This window comes from Coregonus clupeaformis, chromosome 21, assembly GCF_020615455.1.
Source record: "Coregonus clupeaformis isolate EN_2021a chromosome 21, ASM2061545v1, whole genome shotgun sequence".
NCBI lineage: Eukaryota > Metazoa > Chordata > Actinopteri > Salmoniformes > Salmonidae > Coregonus > Coregonus clupeaformis.
The window spans coordinates 875,474-891,311 of NC_059212.1; the positions used below are offsets into that span (position 1 = coordinate 875,474).

The following is a 15,838-nucleotide window of genomic DNA, read 5'->3' on the forward strand; positions in this document are numbered from 1 at the left end:
ACTGCAGTGCTAGCTAGCTGTAGCTTATGCTTTTAGTACTAGATTCATTCTCTGATCTTTTGATTGGGTGGACAACATGTCAGTTCATGCTGCAAGAGCTCTGATAGGTTGGAGGACATCATCCGGAAGTTGTCATAATTACTGTGTAAGTCTATGGAAGTGGGTGAGAACCATTGTATTGAAGTCAATGTACCCAGAGGAGGACGGAAGCTAACTGTCCTCCGGCTACTCCATAGTGCTACCTTACAGAGTGCTGTTGAGGCTACTGTAGACGTTCTTTGCAAAATAGTGTGTTTTAATCAATTATTTGGTGACGTGATTATATTTAGTATCGTTTTATCTAAAAATGATAACTTTTTTAATGTTTTACCATTTTTATTTTTATGAAATTCACTGAGGAGGATCGTCCTCCCCTTCCTCCTCTGAGGAGCCTCCACTGATTTGCACACTGCAAGAAGGCTGACCCCTTGCCTCTCTAGCATGTTTCTGGGTGTATTGGGAAAAAGGCAGACATTTCCGTTCTAACCAAATTAACAATAAAGTATATATTCTATACTATTCTACTCAATGAATAAATTCTCTAAATGTAGGCCTAAGTTAATTGCAACTAGTCCATTAGGTCAATACTTTGAAGACAGGTCAAAAACTGCCTCTACTTCTATCTGAAGCAGATTTGCTTTCCATTTTTTATTTATTTGTTGTGTCTGTTTTATTCGTTTTTTTTATTTGCATTCGCTTTGAGATGTTATTAGGTGAGGTGCTCATCAGGTGCAGCATGCCTGTGCCCCATGTGTCTTTCGATCTGGTTGCATAGTAGACGGTCAAATGACATCAATGGCATTTTGGAGGGTTACCTTTGATAGGTGGCAACAATTGCATTTGACCATCCCAGTGTTATAAGTGGTGGTGGCTGAGGTGCGTAGTGACCCGCTCTATCCACTGGGGGATGATCGAGCTCTGCCTGCGCTGCGGCACATGCTCGATTGGACGAGGCACAACTCCTCAATAACACGCACAATGGGAAATAGGGGAGGTAGAGGCAACGGACAGATGTGTGATGCGCCGACTTAGCCGTGGGCTATTTCACATATCAACATAAACTTTTATTTGTCCTCTCTCCGACGCAGCTTCATTGACCAGGCTGAGCTATTGATACTTGCTGGACCTGCGATTTATGTTTTTTTGCTGCCAGCACCGATGCAGCGCTGGATATTTTTTCGGGAATGGGGGTGATACTCAATAGATAGATCCTGTTGAATTGAGACAAGACAACGTCTAGACGCGTCCAAAAAGTGTTATCCCTCGAGTGCAATCGAACACAGATGTATAGGTGATATGTTCGCCGGTTGGATACGTCGAGGGATTTTAATATCCCAAAACAAGACGCGAAATTGGGCAAACCAAGGAATTGCATCCTCACCTACAGCATATTTTGTAAGGTGCTGAGACGATTTCGTTCGGCCTTTATCAAATGTAAGTATATTGTCTAAATGAATGAAGGTGGGGTATTTTTTTTTACCGAGTGAACACAATTTCCTGCGTAATTGAAGGAATGTTTATGATTAACTACACAGACTAATGTTGCAGTTATCATGCGTTGTCTCCTGTTGCCATGTTAGTTATTATTATTATGATTAATTACTAATTGGTGTTATAAATATTGTCATTATAATTCTTGTTATTATTAGACTTGTTGTCGTGTTTGCTGGTCTTAAGTTGGTGATGCGTAGGCTATAGTGCATGCATCGCCCAAACAGGGGACATGCATTTGAATACATACATTTGTAGGTTGTCTAATCGAACTGCTGTTTCTCCCTTGCAGCTGCTGAAGACGTCAGAGGAATAAAGTCATTCAGAATCACTGAAGGTGTACAGGATAAAAGGGCCGGTTTTCTCATCACCTAAGATGGCAACCAGGAGGGACCACGAAAAGGCAAAAATGCCGTATTTCTGCAAGTACTCACACTGGAGTTAACCACCTGAGGGACACATGAGGTGGTTTTGTGAATATATTGTCCAATATCTGGTGATTTAATAGGCTATACATTTGAAAAGTATAAAAGGCCTACACATCCACAGCCTATATTCACTTGGCTGTAATAATGATGTCATAAAATATATGAGGAATCCGTTTACAAAAATATATTAATGTGTTTTATGTCAAAGACAACGTGAACTATATTCCAAAATGGACCTTTAATTATGCATTCTTAACTCATCTACGCCTCACTGAATAACAGGTGCCTGCTATCTGTCAAAGCCGGATCAACCAACCTGTGCGCCCTTTGCTACAACTTGTTACTTTCCATTGGCCTACACGAGTCGTCGCTAAAGGGATTATATCATTCACTGGCAACTGAATTTACACCCTCCTCAAAATGGAGTTTGCCATGATAGGTGCAGATAATGGGTGCAAAACTCGACTGCCTTACGGGTATGCTCGCGCACGAGAAAGGGAGCACGAAAGGGAGAGACAGGTACAGCAGGCAACAGCCGCTGCTGAAGGTGCAGCAAGTGGAGAGGGAGGGGAGTCCTCTGGCCATCTCCTTAACAACCACCAGCAGCATCAGTCTCGCACCGCCTCCTCATCAAATGCCAACAACAGTAGCGGCAGTACCGCCTTGCGCCCCTCCTCCTCGCAACAGCCACAGCAGCACCACCATGAGTCTGAGCAGCAGGTTCTCAGAGAAAGGAAAAAGCAACGCGGCGTAGGACGTTGGAGAAGGAGTCGCCAGACTCTCGGTGGGGATTTGCGCCACTCGGAGTTGGCGCTACTTGGATCTGAGGAGGATATGATAGAGGAGGACGAGGCGGAAGGCGGAGAAGAGGAGGACGGGGGAAGCAAGAGTTCCAGTTTTCTCTGTAATATGGATGATGAAGAGACTGTCTCACTCACAGATAGACGTCCCCAATCAGGATACGAAAATGTTTACAGTGAGTATGGGTGCTGCGAAAGAGTTGTTATTAATGTGTCCGGGCTAAAGTTTGAAACTCAACTTAAGACTCTCACGCAGTTTCCTGACACTCTTTTGGGAGACCCGGACAAACGAATCAGGTACTTCGACCCTCTAAGGAATGAATATTTTTTTGACAGGAACCGACCAAGCTTCGACGCCATTCTTTATTATTACCAGTCAGGGGGGCGATTGAAGAGACCCCAAAATGTACCTTTTGACATCTTCTCTGAGGAGGTGAAATTCTATGAACTCGGGGAGGAGGCAATGCTGAAGTTTCGGGAGGATGAGGGTTTTGTCAAAGAGGAAGAGAAACCCTTACCAGAGGACGAGTTCAAACGCCAAGTTTGGCTTCTTTTTGAATATCCAGAGAGCTCACAACCTGCGAGAGGGATTGCAGTCGTATCCGTTTTAGTCATCGTTATATCAATAGTCATTTTCTGTATGGAAACGTTGCCAGAGTTCAGGGACGAAAAAGAATACCTTAAACCACGAGACAATTCGACAGAACCCCATGGACAGACTCCTTTTAACGACCCATTTTTCATTGTGGAGACGGTATGCATAATTTGGTTTTCATTTGAGATTATAGTGCGCTTCTTTGCAAGTCCAAGTAAAACTGATTTCTTTAAAAACATTATGAATACTATAGACATTGTATCCATTTTGCCTTATTTCATCACGCTCGGCACAGATCTTGCTCAACAGCAAGGCAAAGGGGACCAGGCAATGAGTTTTGCAATTTTGAGAATAATCCGCCTTGTCAGAGTCTTTCGCATATTTAAACTCTCCAGGCACTCCAAAGGACTGCAGATCCTCGGACATACCCTCCGCGCCAGTATGAGGGAACTAGCGCTTCTGATTTTCTTCCTCGTTATTGGTGTCATTTTGTTCTCAAGTGCAGTGTACTTCGCTGAGGCAGACGAACCCGCGTCTCAATTCACAAGTATTCCGGACGCTTTTTGGTGGGCTGTCGTCACTATGACCACGGTCGGATATGGAGACATGAAACCAATAACTGTCGGTGGCAAGATAGTGGGCTCGCTCTGTGCCATAGCGGGTGTGTTAACCATAGCTCTTCCAGTGCCCGTCATTGTATCCAACTTCAATTACTTCTACCACAGGGAGACTGATAATGAAGCAGACTCGCCACCGGTTGTTGAAACCCCACCACCTGCCTGCCCCTATTTCCCCAACTTTCTAAAAAAATTCAAAGGGTCCCCCTCAGGCTCTTCGCTGGGTGATAAAGCGGAGTACATGGAGATGGAAGAGGGGGTAACGGAGTCGCTGTGTGGGGTGGACAAAAGCCCGAGTAAAGGAAATGGGACAGACATTGGCAGGAAAAACAGTACAAGTTCAAAGTCACAACAGACTGACGTGTGATGACAAAAAAATGATTATTCTCGTGAAGAAAGATATGCTGTCAAATCACACACACATAGGTGGTCAGACTCACACAAGTGCGTACTTGCGCGCATACACGCACACACACAGACAGACGCACACACATACTTTATATTTAGCTAGATCTTGGGAAGCTCAAATATGGTGTTTTATTTTGCCATGTGACTGCTTAGAGGAATATAAGCATCGGAAATTAGACGACCAAATCAAAAGCTTTATAACTATTATGACCGATGATATCAGATATAGGCTACCTATCTGGGCCTCGTAAACCTACAAATGAAATCGAAAATATTGAAGAGACATGCTAATGCATACGCACTTTATGAGTTTCATTTGTCAATAATGGAAGGGGAGATATAGATATTGTTTTGCTGTTATGCGATAAAGTAAACGTTTACAGTAGGCCTAGTTTGCACTATTGTAAAAGCTTGTTTGAGTCGCTGACTTTCAAGAGAGATAGACTTGGAAGTTATATTGAGAGACAGAAACTGTAGGCCATATGGCAACCTAGACACCCTTCGTTTGACTAAAGAGTATTGAGATATTTATATTATGAACAATAATCAATTCTTATTGCGTTTCAGTGTAGGTCTAACCCCTCTGTGTACACAATAAAATAATCATTCAATATCGATCGGAAACATTGAAAAAGCTAAATCATGTGTGAGATTCTTGAGTAAATGAGCATGATACCTATTTTCTTTCCAAATGCTCGGCAATGGCAGTACACTGAGGTCAACAAGTGAGACGCTTGGCAAACGACATTCTTTGTAACGCTTAGGCCAAAATAAAGCCTTGTATTGACCGACCACCGAGGTGAAGCACAGGAATTACACTAGCGACTGTGCAGACTGACATTAGAAATTGCTCCACACTGGCTGTCACGGGAGGTCCTGCACGGAGATCTTGCGCGACTACAACCCCGTCCCTTTAAAACCACCTCAAACTAACTGACAATATCCCTTTACATGGACGTTGACGGAAACCTATATGGGAAAAAATGACTGTCATTGTGGAAACTTTGGGTTTGTGAACTTAATATCTTGTTCGCTGGACCTATTGCACATTTCTCTAATATGAGAAAGGAAGGTCTTGTTGGTCATCCCAGAAAGCACCAAGATCTCCAGCAGGCTGTTGTTTTCCAAGGTATGTTCACCTTTTAAATACAATCACCATTCACAGATACACATTTTTGTGATGTGGTTTTCTGTATGTGAGCATGACACACACACACACACACACACACACACACACACACACACACACACACACACACACACACACACACACACACACACACACACACAGTCACCATACACATTATGTGAGGCACTCTGGAACCATTTGGAGATGTTCCAAAGTAATTGATGAAAGACTTAGTTGCTTGCTGCATGTTTTTGAATCAGGTCAGGTACTTCCATACTACACCCACATTTTATAGTAGGATATACATACATTTCTAACTATATTCAATGATGCAACATTCTAAAAAGTAAGATATGTGCATGTGTAAAGGGATAACTTTATGCACTTATTCCATTGACAATAGTAATCCCATTAAATATGAATAGACTAGGCCAACTGTATCAAAACAAACAATAATGTGCTGCACAGGCCACTACTACCCTGCTGATTGCATTAATTTAGTTAGTCACCCGAAACTACTTGGTTGTACAGCCCCAATACACACACACACAAACACACACTCTTGATGTTGACAGCATCTATGCTTTTGGGGCGCTGACATTCTGCCTAATATAATAATGAAATATATAAAACGGAGTTGTACAAAGCAATGTTTGTATACTCTTTGCACTCAGAGCTCTGGGTCTTTATCCAGAAAACCTGTCAACACCTGTCAGACAAATACATCCACTGGCATTCATTGTTCTTTTGAAACTGTACATCCAGACTCACAAAGCAGCTAGCTGGCTCAATGTGTTTTGTTACTGCATCAATACACTGTAATTAGTTATGTTAAAAAGTTGATGTGTAGCAAATACTCATCGAAAAGGTTACTCAACATCCGTTTACCATTTCCCCAGCATGGCATCAATGCCTTCAATTTCAACTTAAAACATTATACTACCTGGCTTATGACAACGAAACAGGAAGCCTGTGCCAGCTACAGATGCTGCTTGCCATCAAGCTTGGTTAAAAAGAGGTTGGGACATCACATGGCAATGTTAAGTCAAATGACATAAGTTTACATTATTATGAGTGTGTTTGACCTCTGATGTCATGTGCATGACAGTCTTTGCAGTGTCAGTTGTTACCATACACTCAGCTCATGCTTTGCTTCATCTTGGCCAGGTCACAGTTGTAAATGAGAACTTGTTCTCAACTGGCCTACCTGGTTAAATAAAGGTGAAATAAAATAAATAAATAAATAAATAAAAATATGATGAGTAGGATAAATTAGTGTAACATTTTCAGATTTTCATGGGGTTTCCTCATCTCCAGGCATCAATTCAAAGGATACAGTGTTCATTTGGATGGCTGTTGCTATAGGTGACCTTTGGTGACCCGGTCAAGTCAATTTGTGTACACTGTATTTGGTCTAGTGCATTTTCCCATTGAGGCTGTATGTACAACCAGTCTAACTGAAGCTACGTACTGTATGTGTGGAATATTCTGTGAATCTACAGAGTGGGTCAAATCTGATCGAAAATGTTAAAACACTTCACTTTGCACAAAGTTATCTCCCCCTTTTATGTTTTATTCCCTTGGGAGAATAATAGGTACAAACTTTGCTCTGATGCAAAAACATAGTTCATTTGTGTTTTGGGCCTTCTCTAGTACAGTTTATATTATACAGTATAATATAATATAATATATGCCATTTAGCAGATGCTTTTATCCAAAGCAACTTACAGTGCCTTGCAAAAGTATTCAGATTCCTTGGATTTCATTGAGTTACAAAGTGGGATTCAAATGGATTTAATTTACATTTTCTGTCAACAATCTACACAAAATACTCTGGAATGTCAAAGTGGAAGAAAAATTCTAACATTTTTTAAAGATTAATGAAAAATTTAAAGTACAAAATAGTCATTGCATAAGTATTCAGCTCCCTGAGTCCATACTGTACATGTTAGAAACACCTTTGGTAGCAATTACAGCTGTGAGCCTTCTTGGGTAAGTCTCTAAGAGTTTTACACACCTGGATTGTGCAATATTGGCCTATTATTCTTTTCAACATTCTTCAAGCTCTGCCAAAATGTTGGGGATCATGGCTAGACAGCCATTTTCAAGTCTTGCCATAGTATTTCAAGCAGATTTAGGTCAAAACTGTAACTTGGCCTCTTAGGAACATTCACTGTCTTCTTGGTAAGCAACTCCAGTTTAGATTTGGCTTTGTGTTGTAGGTTATTGTCCTGCTGAAAGGTGCCTGGTGTAAAGCAGACTGAAGTAGGTTTGCTCTAGGATTTTACCTGTGCTTAGCCCCGTTTATTTTTACTCCCCAGCATTTGCCAATGTAAAGCATACCCATACCATGATGGAGCCACCACCATGCTTGAAAATAAGGAGACAGTTACTCAGTGATTTGTTGTGTTGGATTTGCCCGAAACATAGGGCTTTGCATACTTACGGCCTTGTTGCATACAAGATACATGTTTTGGAATATTTGTATTTTATATATTTGTGTTCTTCTTTTCACTCTGTTGATCCATCCTCAGTTCTCTCCCATCACAGCCATTGAATTCTGTAGCTGTTTTAAAATCACCAATGGCCTCATGATAACATCCCTGAGCAGTTTCATTCCTGTCCTGCAGCTCAGTTCAGAAGGATGACTGTATCTTTGAGGGGTTTGGGTGGTTTAGTACATAATGCACAGCATAATTATTAACTAGACCATGCTTAAAAATATATTAAAAATCTGATTTGTTATTGTTAACCATCTACCAATACCTGCCCTTTTTTGTGAGGGGTCTGAATACTTTTATTTGTGCATACATTTTACGTACGGGTGGTACCAGGAATCAAACCCCCTATGCTGGCGTTTTAAGCATCATGCTCTACCAGCTGAGCTACAGAGGGCTCTTTGGACATGTGCACTGTGTCTGGGTCTCCCTCTGACATATGTATAGCCTATGTTATGTCGTATTGCATTGCAATTCCAAGTTACACAAATATTGTGTGTGCATGGAAACTGAAAGGCTGATCTGTATGGAAACAGTCCTACTGTAGTTCTCAATTGCGGAAGAGATTGACTAATGTACACAAGGGAGCTTTAGGAGACTAACCTCTGTGTAAATGGAACCCCCCCTTGAGGTTTCAATGTTGAAGTTACATAATATGCCTCCATTGAAAGATAGCAACCCGAGTCTTTGTTAACAAAACAAAATCTCAAAGCGGATCTTTCCAATGAGCTGAATTAATCTGACACTGCGCGTAGGAGTCGATTATGTTACCTCATTCTAGACATGTAGATAATGTTGCTAGTTACACATATGCTTTAGTGTAAGGTTTCAGGGTTTCCTGACTCACATGTATGGAGATAACGGTTGTTGCGTGATGTTACAGTGTAACGACAGTAGTTACACTCTTATTACAGAGTAATGAAAAAGCATGACTTATGGTAAGGTGACATAAATTGGCACAACAATGCTACCAAGTCTTTGTAGAGTATGAGTCTTTGTCTTTATGAGTCTTTGTAGAGTTAATGAGTGGAGCTAGGAAGTGTGTATATAGTCCATAGAATTGACTCAAGTTTGGAGTCACACATGTAACTGGGGCAGGAGGAAATTAAATCCTGGCACACCGCTGGACAGGTAAGCACTTCCCAGAGTTGTCACATGGAGTCTTACTCAGACTTGGTTGTCCCTAGGGGTGCAAGCGAAGGCCCTGCAGAGATGCAGTGGTAGTGTATTAACAAGCTCGAGATTTAATGCAATGCAACAGCTGTTCAACCGTAAAACGAAACGGGCTGGTGGCTGGAAGGCTAGCGGCCTGCTGGTAAACTTTAGTGGCTCCAGAGGTGTCATCAGCTGTTGGAGTCTTGAACGGAGCGTTGAGATAAGGAAGGAATGAGTAAGCAGGGTCTCGCTGGTTGCCGTAAACACCTAACGAACAACGTCACATGAGCTGTACAGTGTAAACTATCCATGTAGTGTTCAAATGCAAGATTGATTGCGCAGGGTCGAACAATCAGGTAAAGTAACAAGGTAAAAAGGTAAAGTAGATGGAGTTTTGAATAGTAGTTGATATAATGAAGGCCTATAGTGTACATGTTACACATTACAAATATGGGTTACTTCAAAATAGATCCTAGACCTAGATAATGCAACAATGTTATTTGTGTAATCCAACCACGAAATGAAAATATATGCGAAGAAGGTAAAACACTTAATTTGTTTGTTTTTCCATGATTTGATCCTAAGTAAAATCATGGTTTATGATTTGTTTACGGTAACAAGCACACGTTTTTACATTGGATACCATATGTAATGAAATGTAATGAGCAACATGATCATGTTCCTAGTCAGGGATATATGTAATCAAGCAAACACATTTTTCATTCATGACTAATCAAGGCCACTCGCAATAGACGTTGAAATCATCAATCCTGGATGAGCCGTGATACGTGATCAGAGCCTCCCTCTGTATTGATCAGCTTATGTAAACGTAAGCCTTTATTCCCAAAATCAAAGCAGTGGCATCTTTAGTCCAGGTGGAGCCAAAATGGCTGCCATAAATGGAGACCCCATAGACCTAGTCTCCCACTCGCGCTCTGTGCTCTCCTGCTTTGGAGTGACTGGAAGCTTTTATGTGGAGTGACTAATGCTAGCGCTCCAGGGCCCGGGGTGTATTGGTGCATGTGTGCGTGTGTGTGTGAGTGTGCTGTACACAAGGAGCCAGCCTACAGGAGCCTCCACTCGCTGTTGATGACTCAGAAGGCAGCCCGGAGGACTACAAAGACCAGTATCCCCCGCATAAAGTGCATGGGAGTTGCTGTTTAGTAAAAATTATGAACATTCTAATAAATGAAAGAGTACCCTTATTGTTATGGTGCTTGACATGCCACGTGGTTTTGTTCAAATATATGGTTAGGTCAAAGGAAGCAAGCAGAATCATATTTTCTCAAAGTGAAATGATTCAAACCAGGTAACACTTTACATCATCAAGGTATGCTTTGTAAAGGGTTTGTAAGTGGTTTACAAACTATGTATTATACGTTTATAGGTGGTTTATAATAAACAGCTATACTCATTCTTTGAAATTGTGATTGACAAATTGTGAGACTAATAGTAGTTATTATCTATTAATAATGAACAGTCCATCAGCTACTTACAATCCCTTTAAAAACCCTTTATAAAGTATGCTTAAATGTAGTGTTACCCAAAATCAATTAGCCGTTTTAAAGAAAAAGTTGAAACTCATGGTTGTAATTGGTCTAGTACAGAGTCAAAGGGAGCTGTTTTTAAATCAACCGCGGTACGTAGTTACAGAAATACTGCTGAGCGGTGGAGAATGCTGTTGTTTACTTTATATTACTGACGTCATAACATCCATCGTTGAATTATTTATTTACTTCTTGAGTCTCTCATGGCTTCGTCTGATAACATAGACATGTCATTACCCCAACCATAAATGTTTGGGATATATTTTCCTAAGGAGCCGTTGTGGAACCTTTGCTTTACTATTATCCTTGTCTTTGAGTTTATAAAAATGTACCAGTAAGCCCTTGAATGGTAAAATATTATTGGTTTTGGCTTCCTCACAGAGGTTTTGATGGAGACTTGCAGATATGCCCCCTGGCAAAAACATGCTACTTCTCTTAAAAAGTAACAGTCAGTGCTCAAGGGCTTTGTATGTCTTTTAATTTTATTTGGACCAGATCCACAGAATTATTTTGGGAAGGCTTTCACTTTTTTGGTGGATTACGCAGGTAACGACAAAGTTCTCTTTTAGGATTTTGTTTACTTCTCAAGCCCCTAACAGTAAGTCCTTTCTCCCTCAAGCCAAGTCTTGGTTTTTATACAGTCATGGTTTTCTGCTCTTTCGTCAGAGGTATTCTACAGCTGGCACGTTAAAACACTGCTCGGGCAGAGATGGAAAATTCCCTCTCCATTTTTATAAATAACAAATGGTTTACTTCTTATTTTCTTCTATAATCCTTTTACCCTTTTTTTATACTTGAGAAACAACTCTGCTGCACCTGCAGGTGGAAAGATAATGATTAAAGATTGATCTCTAGAGTAAATGATTATACAGCAATTACGTTTATCTAGCAATTACTAGATAAACATACACATGATGTGAGACAAAGTATTATTTGTTTCTTCTTTATTGTTGATTTATAAAGGGATCTTCAATCCTTAATTCCAGATAACGTAGCAGCTTTTGATTGTATACTTGGTAGCTGGTTGTGCTATAGTTAGTTGCAGTGTATTGATGTTAATGGTTTTATCAATACGTTCTAACCATTTGACATCGATTAACAGATCACATAGCCAGTCTACTGTACTTTTCACTGCATTTCAAGAAATACTGAAGATGCACACAATACTCTTTGGGTTGGTTTCCTGGACACAGATTTCTAGCTTAATCTGGGTTGGGGAAACCGCCCTCTTATGTCCTATGTAGAATTAGGCCTACTCTTTCAATGTTCCAAAAGTAACAAAACAACTGCATTTAACAAAATGACTGAGCTGTAAAGAAATGATAAAATGTGCAATATCCTGAACAAAGTGGCTTAAGTGCTGTTCATTAACAATTATCCAATACAACAGGTGTAGACCTTACAGTGAAATCCTTACTTACAAGCCCTTAACCAACAATGCAGTTTTAAGAAAAATAAGTGTTAAGTAAAAAATAGATAAGTAAAAATAAAAAAGAAGAAAAATAGAAAAACAACTAATAATTAAAGAGCAGCAGTAAAATGACAGTAGCGAGGCTATATACAGGGGGTACCGATACAGAGTCAATGTGCGGGGGCACAGGTTAGTCGAGGCAATTGAGGTAATATGTACGTGGGTCAGACAATGCAAATAGCCCGGGTAGCCATTTGATTAGCTGTTCAGGAGTCTTATGGCTTGGGGGTAGAAGCTGTTAAGAAGCCTTTTGGACCTAGAATTGGCACTCCGGTACCGCTTGCCGTGCAGTAGCAGAGAGAACAGTTTATGACTAGGGTGGCTGGAGTCTTTGGCAATTTTTAGCGCCTTCCTCTGACACCGCCTGGTATAGAGGTCCTGGATGGCAGGAAGCTTGGCCCCAGTGATGTGCTGGGCCGTACGCACTTCCCTCTCTAGTGCCTTGCAGTCGGAGGCCAAAGAGTTGCCATACCAGGCGGTATGGATTCTCCATTCTCCACATTCTCCACTTAAAAACTGTCAAATTTCCTCCCCGCAGCCTATTACGCATAGTATACTCAACAACGCTAATTTGTTGTTTACTGCTATTGTTTAGGATACTAATAATAGTAAGGCCAAACACCTTTGTTGTACGGCACATCTGCGAGGCTGTGATATTGGCAGCCTTGTGAGATAAAATAAAATATTCTAGCTTGTATTTGAGCATCTGCTTTATCATTAGTCATCTCACTGTTTGCCTTGGTGAGTTTCCGGTGAATTAATTGGGACTTTGTGCCCTCCCTTGAGTGCCGGCTGAAAAATTGCACGTTTGAGGCTATAAATAGCTGATTGCATTTCCTGCTGTGCTGGGGAGAGATTTTGTATTTTGAAAATAACCTGTCTTGATGCCATTTGTTGTTGCATTGCCAGCTATCTTTATTCTGTATAGACACACCAAGAGGTGTCATGACAGAGAACAGAGAGAACCTTGTGGCACGAGATTACCTTTGTCTTAATTTAAGTTCAAAAGAGAAGGATAAAGATCTGTAATACACTGTAAGAGCTCCTATTCAATTCAATGACAGTTCTGGTTTTCTCTCAATACATATGCCAACAAAAGCTCAAACACATGACCTTTTCATACTTTCATCATTGAGTATTACGTCATTTTCCAAATTGCTTATTGAAATAATTGGGAATATTAACATCTGGAAAGTTTAACTGTATACCAGGCTCTCCGGTGTAGCTTTGGAACCCAGATTGGGCACTCAGAGTTGATCAATCAGTTGAGGCTTATGCTTTTCCACTGTTACGTTCCCAGGCATAAAGTTAAAAACAACTTTCCCAAAGGTACTGGGGGCCACAATAAGCTGCAGAGGAGAACGTTTGTGGTAAATGTAAGCATTGTCATAGCAACCGTGACTGGAATTTTCTGATGTATAGTGTGTCGGAGTAAAGTTTGTTCGTGTGTGTGTGTGTATTTTTAAGTGTTTGAGAGTCTGTTTTTCCAACTCTCACTCTCTGTTTGGAAAATATGTGTCAGGGTTGTACACAGTGCAGTTTTCCCCCAAACAAACCACTGGCAGACTACAACGCTTAACATACGAGAGATTTATTTTGTGACTCCATCTGGCATTTACAGCACCTGTGGGTTGGAGTCTGAAATCCAACTGCAAGTCAGCAATAGCGGGGAAACTCGTAATATCACTTTTCTGGTCCTTTTTGATGTGCTACATGTTGTGCCCTTAAGTGGTTTCTGTGCTCTGACTGGGGAGCGTGGTTTAACTCTCAGTGTGGGGTTGCATTATTCATCACACTTTCAGAGTTGCAATGCCACGTGTTCAAATGTGGCACTTTGCTATCATTTCAATGTAGCGCAGCAACATTTCACACAGTTATGGACGCATAGGAAGTGGGTGTTTGTTATTGTTTGGGTGTGTACCTGCATTTCTTGGGGTTTGTTTTGTTTTTGAGATGTATCCCCCACAACTTTTGTGAATTGGAAGGTTAGAGTAACGGTGTAATAACAGTGGAATAATAACCGTATTACCCTAGGCCTAGTGAAACAGTATATCAGTGTAGTGTGTGTTTTGCACTCTGGCTGATGGAACTAACCTATCCTAACTATCCCAAAGCTCCTGAACATGGCACTGTCAGCACCTATTGACCTCCTCCTTATACATGTCTGTCTGTATTTTAGCTCCTGACTGGGATATCATAAATACTATTATCACCCACATTGAAATTTGTATTGGTTTTCAAAACGTCTTTGCTCACTCCTTTATCGACTTTCCTTACTGCCCATCAATCAAGTAATGCTGCTCAGATTGGTTCCTTGGCAATAGGATAGCCACTGGAGACCTGTGGTTCTGACTAATATGATCACTTCTAGGAAGTTCTAGAGTATTACAGCAAAAGCATTTGGTTGTTACAAAGGGCTACATCTGTTAGATGCTATTATTGAGGGAAGGGTACTTATTCTGCAGCGGATTCATTTGACATTTTAGTCATTTAGCAGACGCTCTAAGCGACATACAATTAGTGCATTCGTCTTAAGATAGTTAGGTGAGACCACATCATTCAAACAGAAAATTCCAGAAAGTTATTGTGTGAACAATCATTGTGTAATCAATCACACTGGCTAATCACGCACACCCGCTCCCAGCCCCTTTGCAGTTAACCCAAACTAGCTAATCAATGGAATAAGCCAAGAAAGAGAGCAAACCAACAATTTATGTGTTTTTCTCAGCTGTTCGCATTCACAGCACGCCCTTATTCATCCCCCTGCAGCCACCTTCTCCCTCTCATTAATGAAGTCCAAATGTTTCAGTCAGGTCCAGAAGCCTGGGCAGCGTTCCCTGGCTTACTGGATTTCTGGCCCAAGATAATTATGAGATGCGTTTTTTCACTATTGCGCCAAATGGACTGTACAAAGCACTTTTCATTTGCATTTGACTTTATTTATGTGTGTCATGTCTTATGAGTTGCTTGCTTGACCTGAACTCTTTACTTAATGTGTGTAGGTGGGTCATCCATAAATTTCTTGAAGCGGCATCCATGCTTTATTTACTATAAGTTATGCTTAATGTACATTGTGACCAGCTGGCGTCGCTAACTCAAATGGTTGTTAATTACATTGGCCTTCAGTGGTAGGCAATTGTGGTAAGGAAAGACGATTAAGTTGTTCTCAGGTGTTATGGTAAGATTAGGCAAAGGAGCTTCAGCAGTGCCGTGCGGTCAGGAAAGGCACTTGTGGCCAAAGGTTTTACAAAAAAAGCTGTGTCTAGTGACCGCAGCGTAATAGGATCCAATAGGCAGACAGAGTTGTGGTAATGAAGAGGAATGGAAAAGCAATAATGATCATGCCACTCGTGTGAGCCAGGTTCGATCTAAGGACTTCAGTAAGGTCATGGCCTAATTGGTCATATAACATTCATGTAAAATACCTGACCACGGCCATCCATCCCACTTCTGACAACATTATAGCATATTTGGGGGTTTGCTGCCTAACTGTAACTGGGATAAAACCAGGGACCTACTGCACGCTAACCCAATACTTTACTGACACACACACACACACACACACACCCACACACACACACACATACAGTTGAAGTCGAAAGTTTACATACACTTAGGTTGGAGTCATTAAAACTCGTTTTTCAACCACTACACACATTT

The 15,838-nt window shown here is 41.0% G+C and overlaps 1 protein-coding gene across 1 annotated transcript in view; it reads left to right on the forward strand.

The window, feature by feature from the left end:
- Nucleotides 1-1,066: 1,066 nt before the first annotated feature.
- Nucleotides 1,067-15,838, forward strand: part of LOC121534849 (potassium voltage-gated channel subfamily A member 1-like) — a 30,798-nt gene continuing 16,026 nt past the window's right edge. Inside the window, exons 1-2 of the mRNA XM_041841440.2 lie at nucleotides 1,067-1,473; nucleotides 1,823-5,507. Coding sequence (XP_041697374.1) covers nucleotides 2,379-4,337 — 1,959 coding nt within the window. The 5' untranslated portion in view covers nucleotides 1,067-1,473; nucleotides 1,823-2,378 and the 3' untranslated portion in view covers nucleotides 4,338-5,507. The remainder of the gene's footprint in view (nucleotides 1,474-1,822; nucleotides 5,508-15,838) is intronic.